Below are 11,770 nucleotides of genomic sequence, written 5' to 3'. Positions count from 1 at the left end.
TTATTACAGGTCAGCTAGCACTTGCGATACGTAGGACATTATTCCCTAACAGTCGCCCCGTTCACAAATGACCGACCCAGGGGCCTTAAAATCTATCCCGTTTCTTCTCAATGAATCCGATCGAACAGAAAGATAATCGACATCCCCGACACGAGGATTTGAACTTCTCTCGTGAAACAGTCCACCCGAGGGAGGAACTAACCGTTCGAAATAAATATAGCTAGTGTTTAGACTTGATTCATCTAAACAAGCAATAGTGACCAGAGTGAGCAACGAGAAAGCAAACAACGAAAGAATCTACTTATTTGATAACTACTTGGTAGTTATACGATGCACGTTCAATGCGAAACGTTTTTGTTTTTTGAGGAAAATATCTAGCAAAAACGAAAACACGTTTTTTTTTGTTTTTTTTTTTATTTCATTGTTTCTTAGCAACGACGGGTAGAAGAGACATGTGCCACGTAAGGGGCTTCACGCGTGCACGTGATTGGTGCATGGTGCGAGAGTATAACGGAGTCCAAGACACTCGGCAACGAATATCCAAAACATTAAAGGGCGAATAATTACTGAGAATATATGTAACAAATGTCAAAAGTGAGGGACTTGCTAGGGGTGGACGTCAGCTATCTTATGGCGAGGGTAGCGACTAATTGTAACTATCTGGAAATAATAATTTATTAAATAATAATAACTTTTTCGATCAAAATGTTAGAATAAAATTATCTCTGACGTTAAAATAAAATGATTAAAATTTTAGAACTTCGAATCTCTTATGACATAGTTTCTTGATGTCTGATTGATTTTTACTTTTCCCGAAATTTTTATTTACGAAATTCAACAAACTTATGAGATTTAGATCTTAGAAAGGATTGGAAAACATATTTATAAAATTAATATTCTAAGAAAGTCAGTCAATTTGTCAACGAAAAAACTTAAACCAGCGTTTTTCAAAATAATGGAAAACCACGCACCTGAATCAAAGACTTGAACAAAATTAAAGAACTATTAAATTCCACGGCACAAAAGATCCAAACCGTTAGAGAGCGAGTAATGTAGTGGCAATACATTCGAAGGGTAACGGTAATGGTAAGGAAATTAAAACGATTTTGCATCATTGTTATTCTGTATTATTTTTCGCTAGACACGAAAAGAAATATACATGTTTCAAAGAAGAAAAAATCACGGAATTTAAGAATTCTTTTAATCCCAAATTTGTAAATAGAAATATTGATTGAGTAGTCGTAATATTATAAATGTATGTACAATGTTTTGTAATGTATCATCTAGTGATTCAGCCACACGACTAGAAATTTTATGGAGAAAAAAGAAGTAGCCAGTAGGCGGCGTTACTGTACAGACGATATATAGAATAGACATTTCATCTTACAAGTGACGTCACACGATCTGAAATACCGACCTTGTAAAAATATCAGTGGTTTTGGAGAGACCTCTTCGTTTAAAAATTGTGATTCTAGGAACTACATTAACTGAGTTATTAAGTCGGTAACGTGGCAAATGCAGAAGACTCATTTATGCACATCATTTGTGGTCTATCAAACCTACTAGTCTCATAAAATATGTCTATCATTATCAATATTCTTTTTCGAATTTAATATATTTTATTTGACCTAACATGTTGAAATTCAATACATCAGCGTTAATATTTTACAAATTCAAATTAATTTTTGCATAAGGATTAATTAAAATCCCTGAGTTTACACATGCGCACGAAACATACAGAACCAAGTTATCCATGCAGTGATAGGTGTATATTTTTATTGTGAATGTTGGTATTTCTATCATCGTCTGTCCAAAAGTGTTAAGAATGTTGTTATTGTCAATCAATCCATTTTTAACAGATTAAAGTTATTTTATAAAATATATTAAATAGTGAATTAGCGAGAAAGAGTAATAGAAAAAAATTTGGCGAGTGTTTAACTAAAAGTTTCTACTTAATTTAAAGTCTATTCCAATTTTGACGTGACAAGGAGAAAGCACTTTTAGTGAGAAATGATTAAATTTTTGGTACGTTTAAAAAATTTTAATTAATAATGTTTTGTACATAATAAAAGTGTTGAAAATATTGCTTTTTTTTTAGATAACCTTTAGCTTGGGAGTTTACACTGGTATATATATATCTCAAAATTATTATGTACGTTCAGAAAGTAGTTGTCATCTCTTAATATAACATTGAATTGACTATATAATAAACTGTTTACTAAAAATATAAAATAATTTTTCAATGTATTTCAGGTACCAAATCTGGATGATCCCCAGAAACTTATAACACAAATAAAGGAATTTATAGATGAACGTACCAAAAAGTAATAATTAGCAATATTTTATTTAAAGCACATATGCATGTAGTATATTTACAGAATATATTTATATGTAAAATATAATGTATCATACATATATGTATATAAAAGTGTAACATATAAATATAAAATGAAGCCTTCTTAAGTTTATTTTAATAAAACATTTTGTAGATAACTTCTTATAATTTATGCACAAGATAAAATATACCTAAATTTACAACAATTATTTTCCTTAAGCATGTTTTTCTTATACTTGTGGTTCTACAAATGTGAACCAATCAGATGCATATGTTGAAAGTAATTCTATTAAACAATGCCAATGTAATTTTTACCAGTTGTCCTAGAAAGCACACAAACTTTTAACCAGACACATAAATATTTTTAATTATTTTAAATGCTAAAAAGACAATTCAACTACATTGACTTTTTCTTCTTTTCATAAAAATTTTCTGGGATAAATTGTCTTAAATTATTAAAATAAACAAATAAAATAAAAGCTGTTACTAAAGGACAATGTGAAGCAATGCATACATTTACTAACATGTAACACTAATATTTATATTTAATGAATTGTAAGAATACGAATGTAACTCTGATACATTTTAATAAATGTATTTCAAGTAACACAAATAGCTTTTTTCTTTTTCTGTTTTTTTCCATTCTCTTTAAATGATACTAAATGATGATTCAAGGAAAGAGATATGAAAATTCCAAGTGCGGTATAATCATTCATTCCTTAGATAGATATTATAGAATAGATGGTACTAAACAATTTTATTAATCCATTAAGGTAATTGTAACTATAAAAATATTCTTAATTTCAGTTGCTAACATGAATATGAAAATGATTAAAACTTATTGTTATAATATTATAAGAGACTTATAGATCTGATAGGATAACGAATGGTATACAAGGACAATTGTTTTATGTCTACTACTTTTACTGATTTCTGTAGCTCAATTGAATATAGTTCCTAGAATCATCTGTTAGATTTTAGATTTAAAGCAATGAAGAAAAAGATAATTTGAACAAACTAACTTTTGTAATATATTTTGTACACTCAACTGTTACAGTAGATCTCTACTTGTGATAAATGATTCGAGAAAAAGGTGAGGAAACGATGTCACAAGTATTAATTAGGCACGTGACAATAATAAAGTTGCTAATTTATACAAAAGATGTCGCAACAAATTATCATTCTTAAAGAAAGAAGTCACTATAAAACCACTAAACTATATAAGATCGGTATTTCAGATGATGTGACAGCAACTCCCGTAAGTGAAATGCCTGTTTCATATTTTGTCTGTGCTCGGAGTCTGCAATCCGTGTAACATGAAAAAGCATTGCCTACATGGATATTTTACATATCTCATATGTATTTGACGTTCTGCGTTACCTTCAAATGATAGAAGTGATTACTAAGTGGTGTTTTTTCTTACTGAATGTAGAAAGTAAATATATACATTCATTGGTAAAAGTATCATTAATCTAATGTATATATACTGTTACTGATGAAATTGGACAATATATTCATTCTCTAATGAATGTATAAACTGACTAATTGTAGGTTGATGCTTTAACTGTGACATATACACAAATTGATCGTTAACCGATAACTTGCAAAAACCGACAACCAATCTTGATATTGTAAGCTCCTTTGATGATTGATTTAATTCGTCAAAGAGGTCGCTACAGATCCTTTCTGAGATCAATTTTATCGTTTTTGTGACGCAAACTTCCACAAAATAGCTAAATTTATATTTCACTTCCTCTAGCTTATGTAAAAGCGATATGAATTGTGTAAATGAGAGAATTGCGAAATCTTTTTTTTCTGTATACATTGAAACCGATTGTAAGGGAAAGAGCTGTGGCAGTATACTGGAACTCAATCCTGTACATTACGAAGCTACAATTCTGGTCACCAAGCTATCTTCTTTTCGCTTAAAAGATAGGAAGTTTTTAATAATTGTAACACTTCATATGATCTTCGTATTAGTTAAAATTATATTAAGTAATTAAGTTGTATATATTGCAAAATTAAAAATATAATAAAGTTATAACTATTTGATTATTTTATATTAATACTAACATTTTAACATATACTATTATTATCAATCATATATTATTTAGATATGTTGAATTTGGTAATTATAACAAACGATTAACCGTCAGGAAACTGCGCATATTATCAATTGTATCTATGAATTCAAAACTTTGATATGCACCGGAAGCCTGACAAACATTAAATTCAGAAACAAACTATACCCCTATTTCTTTACATTATTTTTTATTTAGATATATATATATATACATATACGTATTTATATAATCATAACTCATCAAAGAGTACTTGCATTCCTTATCTTAAATACTCACTCATTAGTCATTACCTACGTGTTCGTAAATATTAGAGTAGTCGATATACCCGCGTGTTACTTCCGGTTGCGCAAGTCATTAGTTTCGTCGCCATCATAGCGACGAGATCGCGACCGCTTTTGGCCGCAGCGCCAGGAACCCAGGTAATTGTCGTTTACGACAAAGAACGAGGCAGAGCTTTTGCTCTGTTACACACGAGTCCGTGATCACCATAGTACCGTTACATCGGACGTCGATTATCGGCATCTCGAGGATATTTTCTTCACCTTTGACGCTAACGAAACATGGCTTATTGAAGATGAAGGGTCTGCAAAAATACACTGTTTCTCCATACGGAGGAGACCGCAGCCTCAACCACGCTGAAAATCAGCACGAATACATTCGTGCCGGAAATGGAAAAAAACGCAAAATTTTCGCAGTCCTCTACAAAGGGGGTTCCTGCTGATGCAAAGAAGACTCAAGGTGCGTCGTTATCTGAATGTCGATCGCTTCGATAGCGACGTCATCTTTTTGCTGACATATTATGTGCGTATCACGTTGCAAAAAAATAATGTTGCTTGTTACGATCTAAGTATTTTTAATATCTTATACTTTCATCTACCATTTTAAATATTTTAAATTTTAATGAACCTTCGAATTATATAATTTTTTGAGTCCATGAATAGAACCCGATAGTAGTAGTCTAACGATAATAATTTGTGAAATATTCTATATAAATAATATTTTGTATAACTGTAGATAGTAAATATTTCATTACTCTGACTAATAAATAAATCTACAAACAGTTTTAAATGTAAAATTGTTTTGAGAAGTTGTCTGACTTGAACAAAAAATTGTCTGAGATGAATTTACAAACTAAATAAGTCGATTCTTTTTTTTTTTAGATAAATAAGTAGAAAGACATGTATTAAATTTCAAATATAACAATGAATATTAACTAATATTGATTCAAAAAATAAAATAAATTTTGTTTAACATATTCGCTATACCATTTAGTTGAAACATTTCTTATAGACCACGCTGTATTTACAAAAATTTTCTTTATTAGCTGAATCTTTTGAATAGTGTGTCATTTATAATGTGTTCATATAGATATAAACAATAACGAATGTGTCAAACATAGGACTTTTTAGTTATCCCTTTATACTTAAATTATTTATAATATATTTTAATGTTTTAGTTGATTATTTTACCAACATCTAAATTATAATATTATGTCAAAAGTTAAAAAAACGTGACATGTAAATATTACTACATATTACCACATGTTATTACATGTTACCACATATTACTACATATTACCTCATAAATTAAAAATTACGTATTATCTATTATAATATACATTATTTTAGAATGTTAAGACATAATTAATTTTATTGCTTTTGAGACATCTTATTAAAAAACATTCCAGTTTTTCTTTAATCAATGTTAATTTGATAAAAATAATCGATTACCTTTTCAATGTAATCATTTGTACATTATATTATATCTCTTTTTTAGATAAATCAATACACTGTTATTCAGCATACAAAATATATACAGTGATATTCCAAAAATTAATATTTTGTAAAATATTGCAGCTTCTTTAATTATATATATATCATTTATACAAGAAGGTGTTTAAATGTTTGATGATAATATGTATATAAACACTTGACAATTATTGTATTAATTTTCTAAATAATTCTTTATGTTTTTCTTTTAAAGTACCTCATATAGTAATCATTTTTGAAATGTCACTATTATATATAATAGTATTTATAATTATATAATATAATATTACATAATAATAATGGATTATATAAGAATGAATGATATGATGTTGCCTCTGATTACTCAAAACAAATGTTTAGTTCCCAATTTCAATACCAATATTTCTGAAGAGTCTTGATTGTGTTCTATGACATTCATTGTATAAGTTTGGGTATTAGAGTTGGAATGAAGTAAACACAGAATAGAATGCTATGTACAAAGTGTTTGGTAGATCAATTGAATAAAAATATACTTTTACAGTTTTATACAAATTAAAGAAAAAATATAGTAAGATATTTTAATTATTTGTTTACACACTGCATACAATGAACAGTAAAACAAATCATATCTGCTAATAAAACTAAACCAAACTGTTATACAGTTTACTTCTCTACGTATGTTAACCTCTAAATCCTGAATCCATTTTTTAATGTCTTGTAGAGTCTCTTTATTACTGTTTATTCTTTTCATTTGTATCTTCACATATACATAAAGATAAATAGTTTGTAAAGTATCCATTATTCCATGTAAAAATTAGTAAAACTAAATTTCATCATTATTCTCTAGATGTTACTAATAAGCTCTTCCCGAGAACCTCGCGTCGACGCGAATCAACTGGCAATAGTAGTTTCTCAAAGTATGAACAACCAAAGAAGTGCAATGTACAGAAAACAAAAAGTTTTGATAAGAGACCAAAACCTAAAGGACAATATCATGGCAGTTCAAAGGAGAATACCAAGGTTTAAACATATATTCAATTACTTTTGTGTATTCTCTAAAGCATTTATTCTTCGATTGAAACTATAATTCATCTTTATAATTTGCTCTAGGTAGTGCAAGCAGAATTAGCTGAACCTGGCTCAGTAATGGTCCAAGGAAGTAAAAAGCAGAATTTGAATCATCTGCTGAATTTTCATTATGAACCACGTGAAATGCAAGGTGGTTCAGGTGCATGGAGTCATGGAAAATCAATAAAGGGTTACTCCCGCAACAGTAATAGGTGGCTTCCACCAGTGCAGAGACACAAGTACAACAAAGAACAGTTTTTACAAGCCAGGTATGAAATAATATTATAGTACAATCTATCCGAATATATCCAAGTTCAATATTTATTGTATATTAAATGTAATTGTTCTTTCAGCTGCCAATTTGTTGTAAGTGCTAATGAAAATTATTCATTATATCTGACTGATCCTGATGCCCTAGTTGATTGGAAATTGGTAGAACAAATTGTAAGTCACAAATATGAATTTTAAAAGCTTTTTAAATTAATTAATCTGTTGCATTTCAGAGAATTCATAGTTCTGAAAGGTTGTCTTGCCCAATTTGTTTATGTTCACCAGTTGCTGGTAAAATGACACGTTGTGGACATGTTTATTGTTGGCCTTGTATTCTTCATTATTTATCACTCTCTGATAAATCTTGGTGTAAATGTCCCATTTGTTATGAAGATATTGAGGAATCTGATTTGAAAAGGTATCAATCAATAAACTCTAGATAGTACTTTAGAATAATTATTCTAAAATATAAAGAAATATACCATTTTACAAAATAAATGATTCAAGATTAATTTTTTTGTTTCGTTTTATAGTGTCACTGAAGTCACACAAAGCACCCTAAATTCTGGAGATATTATCACTTTATGTCTGATGCGACGCGAAAAAGAATCACTGCTCGCGATACCTGTTGGAGCCGTAATGCAAAACCCAACAAATTTTTTTTCAGTTTCAGAAACTATTAGCAATCAAGTGTATTCAAAACTTCTCATTGCAAGCAAAAATGATGTAAGTACTTAAAATTTCTGAAAGGTGAAACACTCCTAAAAAGATTCAAATCAGAATTTTTCTAATAAATCCAATTTGCAGGTCGTAAATATCATTCTGCATGAACGTAATCAGTTAAAATTCGAACTGTGTGACAATTCTGATTCACCAGAAAGTTGTTATATCGAACAAGCACTTGATAAACTTTCAATAAGAGAACAGAAACTATTGCAAGGGGTAACATTAATTTACTTACGTAAAACAAATTTGTTTAATTCTTAACTTAAAGCACTGTTATTTTCTTTTGCAGATGAAATTAAAATCGGAAGTTCCTGTGGACACGAGTACGCCTATACGAGCAGAGGGCATTGATACTGAAAAACTACCATTTGAACAAAAATTTCAAGACTGCGCAGAAACCAACAATATTTTAAACGAAAAAGATATAAAAAATATGGATGAAGAATCCTCCAAAACGGTAGAAAATTTATCCAACAACACTCAATCAACTTCGGGCATTCAGAAATTCTTTTATTTTTATCAAGGTTCTTATGTATTGATATTTCTTTGTTTCTATCTTGCGTGATTGTTTAAGAAAATAGTTAAGTTATGTCTATTTTTAGCTAATGATGGACAAAATTTATTTCTTGCCGCAATGAATGTAAAAATGCTAGAAATGCAGTACGGTAGTCTTGAGAATTCTCCTCATGTTATAACGGGAAAGCTCTTAGAAAAAGAAGCAGGAAGTGTTACAGAAGACCTAAGACGCAGATTAAAATACCTACGTCACTTGCCAATTACATGTCAATTCGAAGTAGCTGAAATCGAATTAAAACCACCAATTGTATCAGAAGAAGTTCTTTCTTCGTTTCAGGGTAACTTTTTTTATCATGAAATTATTTATATCATATATATTTTACTCTATTTTTCATACAAATTGTAGACAATAGAGAAATCCTTTTTACAGAGCAATTAGCGTCGAGACGCAAACATAGACAAGAGCGAGAACGTGAGGAAAGAGAAAGGGAGGAAAAGATCACTGAAGAAGAAAATAAACGAATTGGGAGATGGTACCCCAAGCCTATAGTACACATCGATTCACAGCTACATTTTCCTCAATGGCAGCCGAAATTGTCATTCTCAGAGTATGTGCATTTTCTTATTCTGCTTTAAAAAGAAATTAATCTTATAAAAAACGGTCAAATCAATTTGCAATAATAGCTTTTCCGTATAAGTAAAACAAAAAAATTTGAAATATTTCATTTTGTACAACAAGAATACCTCGCGACCAAAATAAGTTTTCTTTAATGAGACTGAGTTTAAATTCTAAAAGTTAATAAGTAAAAACAAAATATTGGAAATATTGATATACGTTTAAATTTAAATGTGATCAGTTTAATTACTTTTCTATGATTAAATTAAAAGTCTCGTCATAATATTAAATTTTTGTCGCTACATAATTCTTCATCCTCTATTTATACCTGTTTAAAAAGTATGTGTCGAAGTCGAGATTCCCCTTTTTCAGTGAAATTTAGCCTTGGACTAGGCTTACTTTTGCATGCACAGTGGACACCGGGTAACTATTGACCCATTGTAAATTTTCTTTTATGCCCATTTTAGAAACTAGTTTTATATTTGATTTTCACAAAATTATATCTTTATCAAATTCTCTTTAAAATAAAAATAACAAAACAAATAATAAAATAATTAAAACCTCTAATTGTTTTCTAAAATTGTGATGTTCTTTGTTTTGTCACATTAAAGATTTCGTTCCAAAATTATAAACCTTGATTTAACTTTCACAGCAAAATGACGCATCAGATAATTGACGTTTCCATAAATCCACTTTTCTTGCATTAACTTCTTGTTTAAACAAATAATGTTTGTTGCAGGGAAAACGTTTCATCCCCGCCAGAATCAACGGTAACTTCAAGCGTAGCTAGTAGTCCATCGTTGAGCACGTTTGACGAAATTGCTTCAAACGGACAAGCTGACAATACTACTCACGAACAGGGACCATCATTCGCTGAGATGTTGCGAAATAAAGGCACACGTTTAAAATCTCAAGTCGCATGGCCATCTGTTAACTCTGCACGCGGAAAGTCGAGTTCAAGTATGATTGTCCAATCAACTTCAAGTAATATCGAAGAAGAGAGTTATGTTGCGACGCCATCATACAGTCAGAGTTTCGGTGATGCCTTGGCAGCCGCTTTAGAACAAACAAAATTGTTAGGCAAGTTGGGTAAATTTATAATTAGATTGCAGATATTGTTTATGCAGGTTGAATCTACTTCAATTTATACAAATTTATTATTTTAATTACTTCAAATATTATTTCAAATTTTTGTTTTTCGAAAACGTAAAATTTGGAAAAAACTGATCAATATGATAGATCTTGGAAATTGAAAGTTTTAAGACGAAAATACTTTTAATTACCGATAAGTTTATATTAATATTTAAATCAACTATAAAATTAATGTAATCGCTATAACTCTTTGCACAGAAAATAATTTTCATATCAATTTAAGATTTCTAATAAGATTTAAGATAAAGACATACTTACGTACATTGTGATATTAGATTATAAGATTAATAGAGTAAACCAACACGTTTAATAATGTGTACTTCAAAAAGGAATCATATTAATTCATGTAGCTTTAAGACAAAGTTATAGCTACTATTAATTGTACGATAGTAAATATTAACGTATAGTTTTAAATTAGAATAAATTTTTAGTGCATGTTTGCTCAAAATTTCATACTTGATACTGAAAATGGTGTCAAATATGTATTAATTGTAGTAAGAAACATTACTTCATGTAATAGATTATTATAGGCATAACATGTCAGTATCAAGTGTTTAACAAGCAACATATGTTGTTTAATCTAACGACGAAACAAAATATTGCCGAATTTCATTTCTACTATTTTATACGAAACGTGTATAAGCATTGTCTATATCTGTATATTTATTTCACTTCTTTGTGTTTTTAGGAGCAAAGAAAGATAGAGGTGGGAAGAAAAAGAAGAAAGGAAAATCGACCGTATTGTTCGCAACTACAATGGCACACCAGTCTTAATTTTTTGTCGTAATAATACTTACATTGCATTCTTATTCCAAAGTTTCGCGATTCAATTATTTTATTACTCATTGTATTCCATATTACTTTGGGACTATGTTAGAAAATTTGTATTGCACGCATGTCAAATTTTTGTCACTGTATTATTCATTACTGAATAATTGTTTTCTGTAGCAGTCTATTGTGCTTGCAAATAAAATTTGATTTCATTGAAAATGAATTTTAATCATTTGGATTTTAATACAATAATTTTATGTCATGTAAAAAATAAATGAGTACTGTTTTGTACGTAACCTAAATTTAAGGTCCATTTATATTTAAACTATTCTTGAAATAAATTTACATCTGCTTAAATACTATAATTTTTTTCATTTTCTAGTTCTAAATAATTAATTTTACTTCAAACCGAATAAATGCGGTATTTATTTTTATCTTAGCTTGTAAGTACTAAGTGTCTATTAGATAATTTCATAGCTTTGAC

General features: G+C 29.3%; 1 protein-coding gene and 1 long non-coding RNA gene across 2 annotated transcripts; both read left to right on the top strand.

Moving 5' to 3' along the window:
- Window positions 1–1,580: 1,580 nt before the first annotated feature.
- LOC143148800 (uncharacterized) lies at window positions 1,581–2,458 on the top strand. The gene is made up of 3 exons (XR_012992606.1): window positions 1,581–2,025; window positions 2,099–2,152; window positions 2,254–2,458. It is a non-coding gene; the product is annotated as an uncharacterized LOC143148800 (long non-coding RNA).
- Window positions 2,459–4,769: 2,311 nt separating this feature from the next.
- LOC143154228 (E3 ubiquitin-protein ligase RNF10) lies at window positions 4,770–11,509 on the top strand. Its single transcript, XM_076326156.1, has 12 exons — window positions 4,770–5,157; window positions 7,015–7,187; window positions 7,278–7,504; window positions 7,589–7,679; window positions 7,739–7,923; window positions 8,039–8,231; window positions 8,313–8,447; window positions 8,521–8,755; window positions 8,834–9,085; window positions 9,178–9,355; window positions 10,103–10,443; window positions 11,204–11,509. The coding sequence occupies exons 1-12, from the start codon at window positions 5,088–5,090 to the stop codon at window positions 11,287–11,289; spliced, it is 2,166 nt and encodes a 721-aa protein (XP_076182271.1). The 5' UTR covers window positions 4,770–5,087; the 3' UTR covers window positions 11,290–11,509.
- The last annotated feature ends 261 nt before the right edge of the window (window positions 11,510–11,770 follow it).

Source organism: Ptiloglossa arizonensis, chromosome 1, assembly GCF_051014685.1.
Source record: "Ptiloglossa arizonensis isolate GNS036 chromosome 1, iyPtiAriz1_principal, whole genome shotgun sequence".
NCBI classification, from domain to species: domain Eukaryota; kingdom Metazoa; phylum Arthropoda; class Insecta; order Hymenoptera; family Colletidae; genus Ptiloglossa; species Ptiloglossa arizonensis.
The sequence above is the reverse complement of the archived record's forward strand: the minus strand, read 5'-3'. Positions and strand labels throughout refer to the sequence as shown.